The sequence below is a fragment of the Acanthopagrus latus genome, chromosome 9, assembly GCF_904848185.1.
Source record: "Acanthopagrus latus isolate v.2019 chromosome 9, fAcaLat1.1, whole genome shotgun sequence".
NCBI lineage: Eukaryota > Metazoa > Chordata > Actinopteri > Spariformes > Sparidae > Acanthopagrus > Acanthopagrus latus.
Window position 1 is genome coordinate 11,276,243 of NC_051047.1, and position 20,519 is coordinate 11,296,761.

At 39.4% G+C, this 20,519-nt stretch overlaps 3 protein-coding genes and 1 non-coding gene across 5 annotated transcripts; 2 read left to right on the forward strand and 2 right to left on the reverse strand.

Annotated features, from left to right (window-relative positions):
• Nucleotides 1–63: 63 nt before the first annotated feature.
• On the reverse strand, nt 64–5,891 carry cep97 (centrosomal protein 97). Of its 2 annotated transcripts, none has more exons than XM_037109176.1 (11): nt 5,692–5,891; nt 4,682–4,824; nt 4,423–4,581; nt 4,202–4,303; nt 3,703–3,816; nt 3,436–3,602; nt 3,169–3,333; nt 2,873–3,051; nt 2,079–2,730; nt 1,889–1,964; nt 64–1,155 (listed from the first exon to the last, which is right to left on the reverse strand). In XM_037109176.1, the coding sequence occupies exons 1-11, from the start codon at nt 5,726–5,728 to the stop codon at nt 655–657; spliced, it is 2,295 nt and encodes a 764-aa protein (XP_036965071.1). In that variant the 5' UTR covers nt 5,729–5,891; the 3' UTR covers nt 64–654. The 2 variants fall into 2 exon arrangements, with proteins under 2 accessions (XP_036965071.1, XP_036965072.1); XM_037109177.1 differs by lacking the exon at nt 5,692–5,891 and adding an exon at nt 5,167–5,188.
• A 393-nt stretch (nt 5,892–6,284) lies between these two features.
• On the forward strand, nt 6,285–9,845 carry rpl24 (ribosomal protein L24). Its single transcript, XM_037109178.1, has 6 exons — nt 6,285–6,340; nt 6,467–6,542; nt 7,130–7,240; nt 8,242–8,378; nt 9,390–9,453; nt 9,715–9,845. The coding sequence occupies exons 1-6, from the start codon at nt 6,336–6,338 to the stop codon at nt 9,793–9,795; spliced, it is 474 nt and encodes a 157-aa protein (XP_036965073.1). The 5' UTR covers nt 6,285–6,335; the 3' UTR covers nt 9,796–9,845.
• LOC119026524 lies at nt 7,609–7,789 on the forward strand. The gene has a single exon (XR_005077176.1). It is a non-coding gene; the product is annotated as a small nucleolar RNA SNORA23 (small nucleolar RNA).
• A 1,691-nt stretch (nt 9,846–11,536) lies between the features above and the next one.
• Nucleotides 11,537–19,438, reverse strand: mpc2b (mitochondrial pyruvate carrier 2b). The gene is made up of 5 exons (XM_037110539.1): nt 19,049–19,438; nt 16,003–16,043; nt 15,430–15,514; nt 14,884–14,995; nt 11,537–12,657 (listed from the first exon to the last, which is right to left on the reverse strand). Exons 1-5 carry the CDS (start codon nt 19,140–19,142, stop codon nt 12,609–12,611), a joined length of 381 nt encoding a protein of 126 aa, XP_036966434.1. The 5' UTR covers nt 19,143–19,438; the 3' UTR covers nt 11,537–12,608.
• Nucleotides 19,439–20,519: the final 1,081 nt, after the last annotated feature.

Consider the following 20,519-nt stretch of genomic DNA (forward strand, 5'->3'; position numbering starts at 1 on the left):
TATGAATATATTAATGAAATGTGAGATCGAAAATGTTCAATGACGAATCCAAATAACAAGAGCTGGAAAATAATAATTGCAGATTTATTTACATTTTTAAGAAGATAAGCTGCTACAACATTTCCAGGTGATGTGATCTAAAGTTGATTAAAAAAAAGAGTTCAGCTATTGCGACTATATGAGATAATAGATAGTATGTTTGTTGTTTCATGAGTATATATCAGAGATTACAAGTGCAATACACTTAACATATCAACTTCTACTCTGATTAACAGTAGTTTATACCATGTATGTATTATGTAGTGTCATGTATTAGTGGCTATTGATAAAGAGAATATGTTATAACCAGGACTTAAGTAGAAGTGTGTTTCATCATGAAAAGATTGCTTTTGTTATGTATAACTTCTGAAGCAACATCACAATCATTGTCTTTACACAGCAAGGAACATGTCCAGTGAATGACAGAACAGATCTGTGTAGTTAAGTATAAAAAAAGCTTGAGGTACATTCACAGTTAAGTATTGTTTTCAAACCTGTCTTAGTCAGTCTCAGTCTTAATTAACAAAAGAAGCTAAGTGCACTCAAGCCCATAGACAGTGCTAATTCACACGCAAGTAGTTCTGTACAGATCTACAGTCTATGAGGTCTAGATACTCAAACAGGGCCAGGAGTGGTTTCCTCCATTCTTTGCACTTCTGATTGGTTGTCTGCTGCCTTCTGCTGGGGGGAGTTGGACTGTGCTGTTTTGCTGGGTGATGTTGGTGAGGAGGGTTGTGGCGTTTCTGTTCTGTCACTGATCACCTCCTCAGCCTCCTCCTCCCTCTGCTGCACAGAGGAGAGGTACTGCTCCAACAGGCTGCAGTCTGCGCTGTCCTCGCCATCAATACGAACAGGGCTCAGTGCTCGTACTGTCTTCAGTGAGTCTGCTGTCCCGCTGCTCAGGAAGCTGTCCTCCTGCACTGCCTGCTGATCACTTGACTGGAAGCCGGAGTCTGGGAAAGACACATCTGTGCTGGGTGGGTTTGTCTTGCTGGATGCAACAAGCGGGGCAGCTGCACATAATCCAGGAGCCAAGATCTGAGGAGGGATAGCAGCCCGAGTAATGCAGGCCAGCTGCTGCTCCACAGATTGTTTCCATTGCTGCATAGACTGGAGCTACAAGGAGACCACAGGGAAAGCGTCAAACTAATGAGGGAGCAAGTAAATCACTAAAAAAACCAAAGTCACTCCGACACTGTGAGCCATTTTTAACCATGCTAGCAGCCTAACTAATGGTAATGTAGGTCTGTTGAGCTAGCAGTTGTCCTAATGCTTGCTCCGAGTGTGCCATGAAACATTAAAAAACGTACAGAGATTCATGATCCCCAGAGGATAAAATCTAATCATTTGGTTCATATGACTCTTCTAACACCTTCATGAGGTTGACATGTGTGAAAAGTCTCAACTATTGGATGAAATGTAGTACCCACAACTGTGTCCCCTTCTGGACTAACTGTAATCATTTCTGATGTCCTAATTTTTTCTCTAGCACACAGTCAATTTTTAAAATTTGTGTCATACTCCGATTTGTGGCAAAATACCAGCAAAACTTACATATCCATCAGCCTCAGTTGTACTTCGAGTTTAGTACTAATTAGCAAATGTAGCATGATCACCTAAGATGGTCATCATAGTAAAAAGATATTCCTGCTTAACATAAGCAAGTTGATATTGTCATTGTGGAGACATTGCCCTATTAGCACAAGCATTTAGCTATGTACAGCCTCACAGACACTCATGTATGTCTGTAGACTCGTGTGTGGAGAGGAAGACCAACATTATACCCATAACTAATGACTGAGCTGTGGTGAATGCGTGGTAATGATAAATGACAAATTCTAACACTGACCTCTTTCCACAGAAACTTAACGGCTTCCTCCTGAACCAGCCTTTGTAACCTCTCTTCTTCATACTGCTGCTGCATCCTGCAAACAAATCCCATTTCAAACTATCAATATTTTAAGCATCCACAACCATATGTAATACTCATTGTCATACAATAAGTCAGTGGAAAACAACATTGATGATCATTGAGTTACCTGTCAAACCTTTCAGTCAGGAAGACAATGTGTTCTTGCATCCTGCGCAGACGTATTTCACTGCGCACCTCTCTGGCCATGGGGTGACAACAGCGTGTGTGCTGTCCCCTCCACCATGACTGTATTTTAACCGCTGCCTTGTCTGCTTCCATCAAACTTGATTTACTGGCACACGTCCCAACTTCTTCCTGCTTGGGGGCTTCTTTCATCTCTGCTTTACCAAAGTCACATGGCGTTTCCAGATCATTTTGCGGTGTGCTAACTCTGACCTCTAGAGTTCCAGCTGTTGTGGCAGTACCAGAAATAGTATCCTCTTCAGGACCCCTCTCTCGTTTATCCACTGGGGGAGAATGATGTGTCTTGTTTGTGTTGTGCTTTTTGTGCTGTGCTGGCCGCTTTGGAGCCAGGGAGTCGGGTTCAAATGTCTCTGTCTCGTCTTCACTGTCAGAGTGAGTTGCCTGTGGATCCAGATCAGACACGAAGGGCAGAAAGGTGGAGGCTGAGGAGAGCATGCTGCCGTTGAGTTTGTCCTCATCTGTCTGCACATCCTCCAAATACATATGCTCCTCTCCTGGCCTTGGACTGCGAACCACAGGCAATGATGGGTGGGAGGAATCGGGGCTCATCCAGGTATTAAACTGCCTGACAGGCTCTGTGCAAAAGCAGACACACCAAACAGTTACAACTTTGAAAAAGAAAGCAGTGCATTACAGCTACTTCTAAAGAGAAACAAAAAAACAAACACATGATGCCCGCTTGAACAGCCCCACAGAATGACGAAGTAGTCGTCTTACCTGTCTCCTGGACTGCCGGAGCAGTGGCTGGTGCAGATGCACTGATTTTATTCATGTCTCTGGCTCCCCCCTGTGGGACGGCATGTGAGGGACTGTGACTCTCCACATCTAGCTGAGTTGGACGAGGAGGACTATGACAGCCTCCTTGGCCCTCCTCTAACAGCTGTCTTTGGTGAAACCTGTGAGACAAAAATGTTCAAATATGAGTTATGTATGTTCCATGAAGAAGAATATATGGCGATGTTATCATGGCCTTGAAGTGAGTAGGGGATGTTGTTTAAAATTCAGACTCATACCTTTGCTTATTGAGGATCTTCTCAAGTTTGGCATCCTCTGCCGTCTCCAGAGCCGGTGATGACGTCAGAGGGCAAACAGTGGCCAGGTACTGAACCAGCTGAACATGCTGACCTGGTCGATATGAACGTCCTTTGCCTTGACTGTAGAGCCACTCTGCTTTGAGACTGTAATTATGACAATATTACACCATACATAGGATATTCAAACATTTGACAATATTCCGTGTTGTCAGATCTTGACTCCAAACAGCACATAAATGTACATACCCTTCTTTCTGTGACACCACATAACCATCAAGGACCTTAAGGCTCAGGCACCAACTCATGATATATGGTCGATAATCAAAACCTGGTAATGAGGGGGTCGCCATAACACAAGGATTGCTCATAATAGACAGCTGCTCCAGGTCATGGAGAGGTGCCAAGTAAGACGCCTATGAAATAATCAAAAGAAAGTCAGGTATTAATAACTAGCCTCTATATAACTTAAATGGTGATAAGTGGCACTTTCTTAATTATGGGAGTGCTAATTACTTCATTTAGATCTCTTATCTCATTTTCTGCCAGGGAGAGGATGGATAAATGGGCAGGTAGGTGAGCAGGAACAGTGCGGAGTGTTGTAATGCTGTTTCCATGGAGCAAAATTGTCTGCAAAATGGACAGAAAGTTAGGAAAGGATACAGAAAAGAAAACTGACACTATAATTGAACGGTAGAGGTGGAAAATATATGATTATATATATATTGTTATTATGCCATGAGATTATGTATTGTCTTAGATTTTGGAAAATATTATATTGTGATAAGGTGAAAATGCTGTCTTTCCTGGTTTTAAGGCTGCAATGAAGACATTTTCTGAATTTACTAGACTGTTCTACTTGGTCCTAATTTATATTATATATATATATATATATATATATATATATAGATATATAGATATAGATATAGATATAGATATAGATATATAGATATAGATATATATATACACACACACACACACACGCACACACACACACACAGGCTCCAGTACTCACCTTTAATGCCACTAGTTTAGTCAGATCACCAATGGTAGATATGTTATTGTCAGACAGATCCAGGTGTTTAAGGGACACACAGTTGTTGAGTTGCTCAATGACCTGGTTCATAGAGTGTGCAGTTAGTTAAACATGCAACTGTAAACACATGGCACAAGGCTTCATCTTTACATTTGCGTAGATAAATGACATTTCTGACGATTTACCTACTCTCTCCTCACCTTAATATTGTTCCCAGACAGGTTGAGCCATTCCAGATGTGGCAGATCTCTTAGCCCTTCGATGTATCCAATACTGTTGTTGGGAAGATTGAGGACTCTCAACTCTGTTAGCCGAGACACGCCCATCATTCTTACTAGACGGTTACTGGCAACAGAAAGCTAAAGGGAAAAAGACAAAATATCTATCATAACGAATGAAAAAGTTCCAACTCACTATGCTGTGAGCCTGTAAGTAAAGGGTAAAAACTGAGCAATTTACTTGCTGAAGGCCTGGGCTCCTTTCCAGATGGTCCAGTTTCATGATGTGGTTACGGTCCAGGATGAGAGTGTGAGTGTCATCGGAGCACATGAAACTAGGATCCAGCTTTTGCATACCCCGGGCTGAAAGATCCACCACAGGTCCTTGTAGGAGAGAAGACAGTGGAGATTAAATACACTGGAAAACTACAACAACTGTCATCACCATGGCTACGTGACACACAAGATCTCAAAGCAGCCACACACACAAACAGTATAATGTTACACTTGCAGTAAAGCTGGGGGCAGACACACTGCTAATTTTACAGATTGAGTCCAGCTTGCTGTGATCAGAGTTATCTTGAGTTATGCTGCTTGAGTCTTCAAATCTTTGATGGAAAATATGTTATAAACTGGGGTCATCAAGGGCATTTACCAGGATAATGAATACATTGTTGCATACTGGAAATTGCCAACTTTGTGGAAATGGCCTGAGTAGCTGCATACCTACTGCATTTTATATAGTAGGTAAAGCTGCTTGTAGGGAATGACAATTTAATATGTGCCTGCAGACAAATAAGATATAGTACGTAAGTGACTTTAAATACCAGGGTTAAGATGCACTAGCTTTGTGCATTGTTTTTACATAATAGTATGTTCAGATGTAATTGTTAAGGCTGACATTGTGAAAGCACAAAAGCTGACTGTCAAATGAGAACAGGGGAAGAAACAAACAAAAATAATGCCAAATATATTAAAACTTCTCTACGATTTCACTCTTCCTGTGCAGAACATTAACGCTACTGAAAATGAGATGGCTTGGTGGTCTGACACCAGTTAAGTGACAAACTATGTTACGATCTCCATCCTCTGACACACTTTATATGAGAGATGTTAGCTAACAGCAATAATCTGGTGTGATGCAGTCAAGCTAACGTTAGCTAGTAACTAATACACTCACTCGCAACCGTAAACTAAATTACCCATCACTCTATATGATAAAAAAAAAACAACAACCATCGAGCCACTTACCAGCATTTGTATCTATTTGTAAGTCTGATACACCCATCCTATCGCCTCAGACAGCACCTATCTTTCGCTAACAACTTAGCTGCAGACTGTAATGTGAAAGACAAGTAACGTCTGCCGCTTGTCAAACCGTTAAGAAAGGAGGTTGTGGGAAATGTAGTTTAAACAGGCCGTCCCGTTTATTGAGTAGAGGCGCCTTTGTGTCTTGAGAAGACTACAATTCTTGTCGTTTCCTATCACCAACCAGGTTGTAGTAAAAAGCTATGTTATCATGGAAGCTACAAAACGGCCTAGAAGTGGTTTTAGATATATTTGTATTTATAATCTGCTTTATTAGCCTCTAAATTAACGAATTATTTAGCCAGAAATTATTATTTGGCCGACTGCTGTTTAGCTTGCTAGGCAACCGTCAAATCGTGACGTCATAATTGGATGACTGGCCAAAGTATTAATTTGATTACAATACGTTTTTGCTAAAGCAAAAATTATTTATACGTATGTATTACCCATAGAGCATTAACGATGTCATTAAACTGACCGTAAAATATTCACTGTTTATTAATTGATAAATATTGGTTTGTCGTGTACCAATTCAGTTTCCGTATCCGTCATCGTTCTTTCCGGTTTTGTGCCCTCTCGTAGCCATCATGAAGTGAGTGAACAGAATACTATCAAATGCCATCTTAACACTTTAATAAACATTCTAACGATGCTATCTACATTATGAATACACATGTAATGTTTTCTCTTAGTGATGCCTTTTATTTGTCGTTTTTAGGGTCGAGTTGTGCAGTTTCAGCGGGTATAAAATATACCCCGGCCATGGCCGCCGATACGCCAGGATAGACGGAAAGGTAACCGTTCTAGCCGACACCGGTTTCCAGCTGCTTTGCCTGTATATACGATGTGAAGTACAACATAACAGGCTGTGTGTTTAGAATGTGTGTCAATTTGTCCGCTAGTATAGGTGGTGTTGGTATTATAACAGCCTGTGGAATAGGCCCAGTCTGGAGGGTCCAGTGAGACTTGCTATCGTTAGCTGCTAGCATGAACTGGTAGCCTGACCGTATAGCGCCTAAAGCAGTTTGTGTTTGCATTGGTGCATGGCCTCTTGGTTTCACTGTTGCTCAAGTTTAGTGTTATTTTGTCACAGCTCCTTTGAACCTCAGTAATCTTGTCTAAATCTACGACGCTCCCTATTAGCTGTCAAATATCTACAACGCAATGTGTCACCTATTGTAAGTGCTTACAACCACCTGTCGGTGATGTTGAAGAATGCTTACCCATAAGTGTCTGATATCTAAGATGACTGCACATAAGGCTAATTAGGTCAGCATTTTTGAATAGGCGTTATTGATTTGTGAAACCAAAGCAGTGATTTTAGCCCGTGCCTAAATATGTTCAAAACAAGCCATTTACTTGATTTATTGTCTTCATGTAGGTGTTCCAGTTCCTGAACGCCAAATGTGAGTCTGCCTTCCTGGCCAAGAGGAACCCTAGACAGATCAACTGGACTGTGCTGTACAGACGCAAGCACAAGAAGGGCCAGTCTGTAAGTAACAGGCTGCGTGTGTGTGTGTGTGTGTGTGTTTTCGTAAAACAAGGTGTTGTCTTTGTAAGGTGAAATTTAGACACAAAAAGGGCTGCAGGCAATAGTTAGTTGGTGTTGTGCAGATATTTGGCTAATGGCAAATCTGCCCATTATGTTCAATGCTGCTGTGAAAAACCACCATGATTGTACTGAACTAGTCCAATCCAATTGTTTAGTAATTTACCTTTTTTACATGTAAATGCACTGCAGACATGCCATTTGTAGTGAATAACACATGGGGAGCTTTGGGATTCACAAACAATGTTAATGGATGGACTGTACTTGAATTCAGACTACTTAACGCAAGTTCCCACATTAGTTTGGCTGCGGGTGGATGGTGTGCACAGTATCAGTCTGTGTTATGTGTTGTTGCCGGACTGTGTTTTGCAGACTGGGCAGCAGTGCTCACTCCACACCTGCAGCCATAGAACAACTGGAGATCATAGTACTGGCCCTTGACGTCTCTGTTGACATCTCACCATTGGCCAGCCTCCAAATTCTCCTACATTCTATAATCCTCATCACCTGCAATTGTATTATTTGTAGTCTAATTCTGTTATAGCTAGTGCTTGTAAAATACCAGCAGCAGTAGTGGGGGTAAAATGCATCAATATAAACAAATGAAGCTTGATGACGATTTGAATAATTGTATCTTGTTTAGATGGGAGTAGTTATTTCCTGAGAGACTGCTGCTTATAAAGTTTAGTTTCAATTGTAGCTTTAGACTGTAGGTCAGATATTGAAAAGTTATGTGGTTTAGTTGAACATCTTAGTCTGTTTCATTTATCACCTTAAGTGGTTGAGCCACTGAATGTGTTGGATATTCCCAAGCCTTCTTCTTCCTTCAGTGAACAGATGTTGGGCTGGGTTGCACATGTCAGTGTTGTTGACTTAAACAGTGTAGGGATATATTGTTGCATTAGGATACAAAAAAAACTGGTCTCTTCATGTGTTTCGAACAGGAAGAGGTGGCTAAGAAGCGTACCCGCCGCGCAGTGAAATTCCAGAGGGCCATCACTGGGGCCTCCCTGGCTGAGATTATGGCCAAGAGAAACCAGAAGCCCGAGGTCCGCAAGGCCCAGAGGGAGCAGGCCATCAGGTAAACCATTGTTTATCTATTAATGTTTTTCCCTTTCCTTTTTAAAATGGGTTCTTTGGTTCTTTTTCAATCAGGCAGTTGGATGACTTTCCTAACTTGTTAGAGGTAAAGGCATCATGTACCTGTTGAATTGTAGTTGCCATCTCAGTAGTAGCAGCTACAGCTAACCTTGCAAATAAAGTTGAATCAGTTTTCATTATAAAATTTTAATTTGGGGGGAAAAAAACAACCTGGTCTGAGTTCAGTTAAGACCAGTGACGTGGAGTGCAGCATTTCAGAACTTGCGAATGTTATCGATGACAATTTTAAAATGGCTGAATATGAAGAATTCCACATCCGTGTTGTTGGTGTTTTTTTTTGTTTGTTTTTTTTTAAGAAACAAGTGAAAGTTTAGATGCAGTCTATGTTCCCAAAACAACTGCATCTTTACATCTCACCTCCCCTCGTTAATGTGTGGCCGCTATATGTACATAATGACAAGGTTAATGAATTATCCCGACATTGAAGAATTTTGGCTACAGCATAACATTGTGCACGGTCGTGGGAGCTCAACTGCCTTGCTGGTATTTGTGTAAGAATTAAAAATATATATAAAAAATTAAGCCTAAGAAATACACGCAAGAAACTGTGCTATATTGAGGTAAATTCTAGGACAGTTTTTTTTTTTTTTTTTATCAAGGTGTACCCATCCCTTTTTAAATATGAGGTGTATTAGGAGATTGTGAGCAATGTTTGATAATCAATGAGCTGGATTGCTTTTATGGCTGTAATGAATTGTATGAGATTCCTACATCAGTTTGTTGATCATGTCCCTTTTTGATTTGTCACGCATTTCATTAGTTACATTAGACACATTACAGAATGGTCATTTAACCCTTAAATGGTTTCTCATTGGACGTGTCCCCCCCCCAGATGATTTTAAGCCACAGATTATGTGGAAGCACAAAAGTGACCTACATTCATCCACATCCATTTTCTCCTTGTTGACTGTTTTTCTCCTTATTCTCTCAGAGCTGCCAAGGAGGCCAAGAAGGCGAAGCAGGCAGCCAAGAAGCCCGCTGCTCCAAGTGCAAAGGTAAGAGCTGACGGTGCTGAAGTGGCAGTGTTTTAATTACTTCCCTTTTTTTAATATCAAATCTGGAATGCTCAGTTGTTCATTTTAGGATTGTAATAATCAAGACTCCTGTTTGGAAGTGTTAACTTTGTTAGTGTAAATCTTGTGGGTGTTGTAACCTGTTACCAAACTACCTGCTCCTCTGTATTCACTGGATCATAAAGGAATTTAATTGTCTGTTTGAAAATTGTAACATGGTGATTTGTATTTCTGTCTCTGTAGGCCTCTACCAAGACTGCACAGAAACCCAAGATCGCTAAGCCCATGAAGATCAGCGCACCCCGTGTCGGAGGAAAACGCTAAATCTGACTCATTGATTTTGGTTGTGAATAAAACATTTTGGTTAACCCTGATTTGTGTGATTTTTGTCGTTTGTAAATGTAATGTTGCAGATAGACGAAAACCTCATCAGAGCCATGCCATCATACCTCGTAATCTTCAAACTGTGTTCACCTGCATTTTCAGTTGTGGATCTTTTTTAATTAACTACTTAGACTAAGCCTTTGGAGTCACCTGCATCATTTGGGACACAGATGCAAAAAGATTAAAAAGGTGTGCTGGCATGCAAACAATATTAAGTTACTCTAAAAATTTAAGTGAGGCCCTAAGAAAAAGAAATGCAGTCAAAGATGGATGTGGTTTGTGTTGGACATTTAATTTTTGTAAGAAAAGATCCTCTGTCTTTATTTTATTATGTTTTCACCAAATGAGCCAGAAGTTATGCTCAGCTGATGAATGTTATGAACTAGGACATGTTTCTCTGTGATGCACTTTGCGAGCAGCAGAGGGAGATAAAGTTTGTGTCCTTCCAACTGTTACTGGAAAAGAGAGATTAACTTTTTATAGGGAACAAGATGGCTCATGTGTATCTTGGAACAGTCACATGAACCTGCTCAAAGCCTCCTACTTTACTTTTTGAGTCTTTTATGAATGGCATTGCAGTTAGTGTTGAACCCACATCTCAAGTATGTTCAGCACCAGGCATAATACATATTTTAGGGCTCCAACAAATGACTATTTTCTTACATTTACAACTGTGCTACAGCCACCCACAGTTTAACTATTGAGTATGGAAGAAAGAAATAGTAAAAAAGTGACCACCTGACACGCTTCTATGTTTTATCAGCAGCTCACACTCACTTAATTGGTGAATAAAGATAGAGAACAGCACATCAGCTCTCCAAATAAGGTAGTGGGACAAGTCATTGTTAGTTATTTTTGCCTAAGAATGTATGTTTAAATACTAAATCAAAATTTGTTGGCTATGACACTTTTATAAGTTGATAAAAGCTCCAGCTCCACTATCACACTGTGGTGACACAGGACAAGGACAAGGAGGGACAATATTAGATAATAGATAATAATAAAAAAACAATAGAGGCACCAGTGGCCAGGACTGAGAATAAAGGCTTGTTTGCAGTATTAAAAAAAAAAAAGATGAAAATTCAGGTTAACACAAAGTCTGAAGATTTTGAGTTGGCATGGATTTGATTTCATGATTGTTTGTCTGGGTCAAGCTTCAAAAACACTGGATCCTACAATTTCAGAGTCACATCTGAATAGTTTTATAGTTTTTTTTGTTTTTTTTTCCAGCTTGACTCGGCATAACCAATATTAAACTGATCATTATATGCTTCCAGTGCTCCTTTGGATAACTTAATTTTAAGCTCTAGTGCAGGGTTGTTGAACCACCATGAGGTTTGATTTGGTCCTCTGGATGTTTCTAGAAAAAATAAATATTTCAAAAATTTATATATATATATATATATATATATATATATATATATATATATATATATATATATATATATAAAAAGTATATTTATTTTGTATATTTTGTGTGTGTGACAAAATGCTCTTTAAATAGGTGCTGTGCAGGAACCCTGATCATCTTTCTATTTTTGTATCTGCACAATACAACACAGCAGGTGCTTGCCCCGTGGTCCACCTTTAACTTCCAGTTTTGGCCCCACAAGAGAAAAGGTTTGGAGCATCTGTAGCTTCAGTGACTTTGTGTTTGTAGACTGAGATGCTCATATCTTGATCACCAGGGTGTTCAACGGTTTATTAGCAATACATTGCCATTACATAGCCACAGAGCCATTATGATGAACCTTCAAAGTGTCATTTGTTAAAACAGTCAGCAGATCAAGAAGTATTTAAAAGTGATGACACCAATTATTGCTTAAATAGTTGGGGGATTATAATGTAATAATTATAGTGGGAACAAGTCAAAGAAAGCACTATTCTTACACAGGAAAAATATAAAACACCTTCTAAAAGATTTGGATAACAAAGAGCTGTTAGCATGTCAGGAACAGTGTTCGCTACTTAACTCTGTGCTAACAATCAATAAAAGGGTGCACAGGTTAAACATTGGTATTTGTGTTAATGGAATCAGAAAATAACAGCATCTTTTCTTTACAGTTTTGACAACAAGAGACATTTTTAATGAAGTGATTCATAAATTATGATTTGTTCGCACACACATTAAAAGACTTCAAGCCATGAAGATGGAAGGAATCATTACATGGTAATCAATTATGATTTGATAAGAACTGAGGTACAGATGCTGTGACTATAATATAAATAAGATAAATGTGATGACATCCTTCTTAATTTAATTTGGAAACATTCCTCAAACCGTGTTCAGCCGTGTCCAAGATATACATTTTTTTGTTTTTGGAAATTATTACATGAGGTACAGATTGCTACACCTGAACGATGATGATGTAAAAAGCAAAACTCCTCTACTGCATGACATATAAAGCATGAACTTAAATTAAAAATGTACAATCACACAACTTGTCGAACAAGTAGTACTTGTGCGTTGATGACCACAATTCTCCTATGTGCGTGTGTGTTGACAACAGTTAAAAAACGTTCTCTCGTTATTCATTTTCTTGTTTGTACCCTGAGGAAATTTGAAACTTAAGAAAAGGTGCACTTTTCCAACAGGGACGACAGGCTTAATGTGGTAGTAATGATGGTTATGGCATGGATGTTATGGAGACAACATGGGATGATGTGGAGATGATGATAAGGGGCAGGTTGCTGCCCGGTGTGTAGTCTCCCTTTCAGTCCACTGCAGTGGAGCGTTGGCAACAGGAAAGCTCTCAGGACTCCGCAGCCTCCAAAGCCTTCGCCTTCTGATCCTGCTCGTACCTATAAGGGAAGGAAAAGAATTGTGTTAATAAGATTTAAGATTTGACAAACTGAATTTATTTGCTGTCCTAATCACAGTGAAGAGAGACACGTATTAGCTATTGCAACACCAGCAGCTGTGCAAAATATGTACACCATTTTGCTCTGAGTTTAATCTCTCAGGCTAAATACAGGTCGTTCCACATTACATGTCCACCCCAATAGCAACGCTGTGATTAGTCCAGTGCCAAAGTGCCTGTTAGGATTGTTACCATGTGGAATTTTATCAGAGCTCATTGGGACATTATTTATAAAGGAGTCCCATCACTGAGGCAAAAACAAACACTACATGACACAATCAAGCTCAGGTGATTTGTTGAAACAAGTGAGAAGGACTGCACAGTGTCAATGTCCAATCTGATGATGGGAAAAAAGACTCAAGTTCAGAAATTGAGTTATGTTGAGTTGAGTTTATATTGAGCATATTGTACAAAAACAGCCAACATAATTTGATATCATCTTAATGTTTTCTATCTGGAACATCAACCTCAAATTTGTATCAGCAAAAACTCTGCTGGCGTGGAGCAGTAGACCGCGGTGAATCGTGGGTTCTTATGATTTGGTTTAGAACCTTTTACTTGTCGTTTCAATTCACTTCACTTCAATTCATTTTCCCTTAATATACTCATTAGGGTTTTATTTTATGCACAGAGTAATACTTTGTGATGTTGGGCTCTCGTCAACTTTGACTTGACAAGTGTGTTCTGTGGATTGTGTGTTGGTAGTTTTCCAACTTGCCTACTGCCAGCTGTTGCGTGATTTTGCACTTAAGTGCTGAAGACCACAAGTGTAAATATTGAGACAGAGCCTCTTGGTGAAGGTTGTTGGCTGCAGACACAACTCCATACTAAATAAGTCGCCGTCACGTCCTCAGCACGTTTTCATTTTCATCTATATTTCCAGTTTCAGTTCATCTTCTGCTGCTGGAATAAACCATTAATCAAATATAATTCAGTAAACTACAGTTTTCTATACAGTAACAAATGGAAATACAACATTTTCTATCAAGCTTCTACCAGGCAAACTTATCATTTAAAGCAGCTGACACAAACAATACAGACATTTACACAGGATTTCTGTAGGATCACCGGAAGTACCATAACTTAATTTCATCAAAACTTGTTTTGGGCAAGATTGAGAAACATTTAGTTGCCAGATTGCCCTTCTGATAATGGATTAATTATAGTGAAAGTATTTCTTCATGCAAAAATTGCTGTCTTTTGTACTGTATCATATAAAACTATATTTTGGGGGTTTTGACTGACAAAACAAGACATCACTGTGGACATGGAAAAAACAGTTTAATAAAAGATCTAGAAAATGTCTTTGAACTGAAGAACAGCTGATGCAGCCGTCTCCACGACTACAGTTTGGTAGTTCCCAGGTCTTCACAGTCATTCACTGAGGCGAATGTTTCAACACATTTCAATGAGCTCAGTCAATTATTGACGCAAAGCACACATGAAACCTACTGTATGTTACACATTTACCCAAACTCTTACTGTATCAGCTGTGGTGCACTTCACCAAACATAAACCTGCTGCCATGATGTATAATCAGTACTGAATAAGGAACACATTTTCAACAGAAAGATTCTCATCAGTTATCAGTGTTTTTCTTTTTTTGAGCAGTAAAAACTGCCTAACTTTTTTTTCCAATAAATAAAACACAAACATGCTCTCCATCTCTGCTTTCATTACACATCCAACTTGGTATTTTGAATAAAGCTTCCACACCATGTTATAACATAATATCTAACATGTTTTATCCCTAGGCTATTCTCTTTATTACACAAAGTGTGTCACATAAACTGCTGAGCACCCCTCTAACACTTTATGATTTATACTACACTAACATTACCCCTAACCGTTTTGTTGTCACTTCTGTGAGCTATAGCCAAAAACATGGAAAGTGTGGTGACGTACATGTATGGCTCACGTTTTGCGTGGGTGACTGCAATGATTGGTTAAAGAAGCAGGAGACTCTGATGATTGGTCAAATTTGCAGTAGAGTTCTGGAGATTGAACAAAATTGCAAGGTTGTGCAGAATTTGAAGGGATTGGTTACATTTGCTTTAATTGTTGCAATCGCAACTCCCTGTCAGGACCGATCATTATTACTGATCATTAAAATGTTTCTAACAGAGATAATTAGGTGAAGCAATTCAACTGTAAATGGAGCACAAACCTCCAGATCCTGTAGAGCTGGGAGGCTCCTGCGCTGCCGAGGAAGAAGTTGACGAAAAACAGGTTCCAGTTCTTCGGGATGATGACCAATGAGTATCTGGACCAGATCAGGCCTGGTGGAGGAAGGACGACAGTGAGAGCGAAGGTTATGCACACTAATGGTGAACCAACTGTTGCTTGTGAGAACAGAGTCTATGTTTTGGTAAAATGAGTAACAGATAAGACCTGTTTGAGGAAACAATGTTGCAAAAGCAGATAAGTCAGGCAACCTTTAGCACAGATTGGTCAGATTCTCTCTGAGGACTGGACTGATAAACGGCCAATCCACTGACACCGTTCATAGCGTCTAAAACATTAAACCAACATGTCTGAAGATGTCTGATGTCATTTACTTGTAATAATAAAAGAAGTAAAGGAAACATAATATTTTCCCCATATTAGTCCTAATTTTACAACAGATTAAATAAATGTACTTAAAGGCATTGTGCCTCCAGCTTAATGATCTTCAAATGGAGCTCACACTATAACGTATTTCCTCTCATCTTACCTGTGGCTGTCAGTACTGCAGACTGGGACACACTGAGTTTCTCTGCTGGTCGAGTCATATCAGCCAAACCAGCTCCAACCAAACCCTGCAGAGGAGAAGAGATCCGTCACACCAGGTATGGATTTTCACTGTATTTACTGCATGTTAACGGATCGAATAAGACGATGATTACACAATGATGACGGGTTATGTCCTTTATGTCTGTACCAATGGTTCCCGTCCTCAGTGTCGGAATGCAGTCTGACACGCAGACAGGGGAATCGAACCAGCAACCTTCCGATAACAAGATGCTGGCTCTACCCCTGATCCACAGCCACCCCATTTTTTTTTTCACTTTAATCTCTTATACTTATATTTGCCTTTTTGTGAACTGCTGGCTATTCTTTTTTTTGCAGGCCCGTAAGAAGTTCTACAAGGAAGCATCATCTATCGCTGACTGATCCAGCCACCATGCACAGATGTAGGCATCGTGTGATGAGGGGGGTTGCGCTCAGACAAAGTTTTGTTTTAAAGGCATATGGTATAAGTATCCTTACCTACATCAAACATGTTAAACCGTGAGAAAATACTTACCCATTTAAACATCGGGGCCCAGAAGAAAACTGTTTTTGGACCTGAATCAAAAGAAAAGGGAAACGTGAAATTTGGCTGTATGTTCTACTAATGGATACAATATTTGGGATTTTTTTCCAGTTGACACAAGCGTTTACATGTAAAATCATCAAAGGGATCATATTGAAATTACAAAAACTTCAATAACATATTTAGCTAGCCTTTTGTCATTTAAGAAAAGAAATTCAATGGAGTGATGATGGCTGTTTTGCATTCAAGTGAAAGAGAGACGCAGTTGTGGCGTATTTTTAATTTCATTTTTCCCTTTTAAAAAGCTGTTTGCAGGATGCGGACCGATGATGCAATGTATCTAAGTAGAAAATGTAAGATCAATAACTGTAATATGACGATGGAGAGACAAAGTTAACTTTTTTTTAGTAACATTACTTTTTCAACACCTGGGATGTCATTTTAACATTACCATAATTATCAACATTTCCTGGTGGTGTTATATTTTCATGAAAACAAGTGAACAGATGGATTTAGCTTGGTAGCACTGCCAACATAAAATATCCTTATGTTATAAGCCAGTTGTCCTCCTGCTGTCTGACAATATAGAAGTATAACTTGACCAATATATCTGTTGGCCAATACTAGCCCATCACAAATATATCAGTATCAGTGTACATGTTATCCAATATGAGCAAATATTAAAAATGCAGAAAAAGATGCTTGGGATAATGTATTATCAGGAAATTCCAAAGAATTTTACTGTGAAACTGTAACATATCCTCTCTCTGATACATATCTTTGTGTACAAAGTGTACATATTGGTCGATATTTATATATAAAATCCATATTGAATTTTTTTACGTCCCAATATAGATATCGGCCCCAAAAATCAAGGTATCCGTTGGTCTCTATACAGAAGTATCCACTGCAGTACCGCCAAGCCACACATCACCTTTTTCTCTAAGGCTGTGAAACCTAAATTCATCATCACCACAATGCCATTATTGTGTTCTAATAGTGGGAATCGAGAGACATTAAGAATAACTAATTAGAAAAGGCCACTTGCTGCTGGTCTTGTTTGCTTATTCTTATGTTGGTCATATAAAAAAGGCATCAGTGTTAAATTGAGACCGTTTCATGGCCGGTTCTTTCAGTGTGTTTGGTAAAATAAAACATGATAATGGTGTCAGTAAGTTGTAGGTCAATTTCTTTCTCTTTTTTTAAGGCGATACCCTTGAACTCCTCTCTAATGTGACCTTCACACTATAATAAAGAATACTGGCTTTAGGACTACAGAAGGTAATATCATCAGGTGGATAACATACAACCGAACATCAATAAAAAGGCTTAGCTCTTGAAAACTGTGACATATTCTATAGTTCACTTATATTACACCAGTTGTTATTCAGTGAGAGGGTTCATCTTCATTCTAGGCTTTTGTCACCTGCTGCACGATCAGATATAAAACCAGACAATCAAGCCTGAGTGTACGTGTGACAGAGACTTGAAAACCTCAGTGTGTCCGAGCGACTGGAGGAAGACTCCCCTAAAGTTAATTAGCTGTAGCACAGGGACATAAAACATGCAGGGGCCATAAAAAGCTGCTGGTCTTGCCTGACCTCTCCTCAGGCTAAACACAAAGTAGGACTTTTGTCACTGCAAATCACTGTTGAGGGAGTTGGCTTGAGTCGCCGCCCCTTCATACCTGCTTGGAAAGTTGTCCTTGACATCCAGAGCTACAGTACCCTTACCGAGACAAAACAAAGAGCAGAGCGTCCCATGTGACGCAGGCGACTCCTTAATCTCAGTACCCTCTAGTTAATGTCAGTGTCAACGAAAGCTGAATGTGTCACTGAACAGAAGAAACAAGTTCAGTTTATAAAGGTGCTGCTAAAGAACCATTCAGCCTAATGCAATAAACCCCATTCTGTGATGCTGTTAAACTGTATTCGACTGGGAAGTCTTTCTACTAAATTTAGTCTGCCCTCATTTTTAGCAAGTGGGTTGACAAAATATGTCTTCATGAAGGTAGGATTTGCTGTACAGCTGCTGAACAACACTGTACTAAACTTAACTTGTTGCACTGTTGCTGATAATGGCAATTACTTCAAAGATGTATTGCAACCTTTAGACAGTTAAGAGTGCTATACATTGTAAGTACAGCTTGTAAGGTAGGTCGGTTACGGCGAAAACTATTCAGGAGCAATTTTTGATGATCGATTGTTCCTTTTTCATCATGAAATGGAGCAAAAAATATAAAATGTTTGCTATTCTCAGCTTTTAAATGTGACAGTTTGCTGCTTCTCTCTGTTTTAAACAGAAAACCTTTGTGTTTTGGACTACAACATTGGAAGACGTCACCCCAGGCTGTCAGTACTTTTGATGACCATTTTCCTTTTTCCTTTCATTTCATATACAAAACAATTTAATTAACCTGCAGCCCAATTATGATTAATGGAACCACTATCATAGTACGCATGAAAGTTCCGATTTAACTAGTAGTATTTATTTTCAATGATTTTTCTAATCACACTGTAAAAGACAGTCTTTGGAAAAACTTGGCTGTGACCGAAACAAAATCTTATCCCTGCAGTCACAGTTGATTTTCATGGTTCTCTTATTTGGTGACATGACATCACAACATAACAGTCTGCTGGTTAAAAAGTGACTACAATAAGGGCACATGTTGTTGTTTTCATAGCAATACCTTTGAACTCCCCTCACATCCAGAGCTTCATGCAGTATAACCTGCTGGCTACAGGTCACACAGGCACAGACCGTCCCTGTCATAAACTCAGCTCTTCCTCACAGACTGAGCTTCTTAGCTGGTCTGATCCCAGCAGATTAGGGTCTCCTGAAGAAACTCTGAAACACTACAACTACGACTTTGACACACAGGTCAGATCTCTACAACAGACCGCTGATGTTGTGTCCTCTACAGGACGGAGCCCCAACATCACCCACATCAGCTGGAGAGAGCCCCCATCAGCCACCTACCGCCACCGCCACCGCAGAGAGCCTCCCCAGGAAGCTGGATGATAAACTGATGAATTACCTGCCGGGTGGTTGTACAAAGGTCTCAGCTTGGCGGGCAGCATGTGCTCGATCCTGTCCAAAATCCTGTGATAGGACGCTCTCAGCGCAGCCATGATTGTAGATGTGTCTGATGAAAATGAAGATACTGAGCGCAACTTGAAGCTAGCTCGCTAAATTGTTAGCTAGCTCGGGACCTTTCTTAACGCCACAGATGATTTTTAAAGACCGTTTGCTTCGCCCGTTTTCACGACGTTGTCCAATATGTAAATGAAAGGTCAATTAAACGATGAGAGAGGATGCTGCTGTCCTACTGTCGACCTTCCCCCAGCACCACTATGACCATGCTAGCGTCGCTAACTTGTCAGTAGCCGCTTCTGACCGACACGACGAGGTGACTTTCCGTGCGACGCAACCTACCGCGTGAGGGGCGGGGAGACATATTTTCACTATTATCATTGGTTCGCATAGTCAGAACAACGATATGATTGGTTTAGATCGATCTGTTACTTTTGGCTCCCGGAGTTTCACAGCTGGGTGGAGACAAATCCCATGGTTATAAACTATTTGTGTGTTAAAGATGAAATATTATAGTAAAGAGGCAACACTTTGATTTTATATTAAAGTTTTTTCTGCAAAAGATTTTTAATTATATTGTTTCTATTTAGAAAAAACTCAATCCATGTTAAATGTATTATTTTATGATAGTATATATCTGATAAACTTTTTTAAATTAGACATGCACAAAACAGAAAATGTTTTAATTTAATTCATAAAACATTTAAATCTATAATCTGCTTTTTTTAAAAAAAAAAATGAAAAAATGAAAAACATTATTTGCATCAAATGAGAGTAATAAACAAGCAAAGATAATAATGTAAAGATGAGGACACACAATCTTTTTTAAATTCAATATTTGATCTGTAGCATGTGTAACTAAGATAATGTGCTGTAAAAAGAGTATTTTCCTGCCTCATCATAATGTGTTTGAGCACTACTGAACTGATTAATAGGCAAAGTGGGCAATGGCTCCTAAGATTAAGTAAAATATCAACAATAGCATTGATGGACCAGCATTAAAATCAACAATCTAGGTTTCAAAACAGAGCTACAAGCAGCCTGTGTGCCCCGCAGCCTCTTAACAGGTTAATCCAGTCGTTTCTTTGAGGAATCTGAAAACAGCAACCCATGTGGTCAAACAACATACTTGGTTCTCCTCCAACTTTGAATTTACTTCACTTACATCTGTAGAAGGCTGGATTATCACCAAATTGTTGCCATCTGCTATACAGAGCTTTCACTGAATTCAGCAAAGTCAGAACCATCCAGTCCAAATACAGCAGTCAATGCAAGCACATTTTATTTTCTTATGTTAAAGACGAGATGTACTCATATATGTAGCTCATATACTGGGCAGATGTGATATTCTATCCATAATCCTCAACAGTGCGGTACTTTATGAACTTACGGTGTACAGCACTGAGGGACAGCAA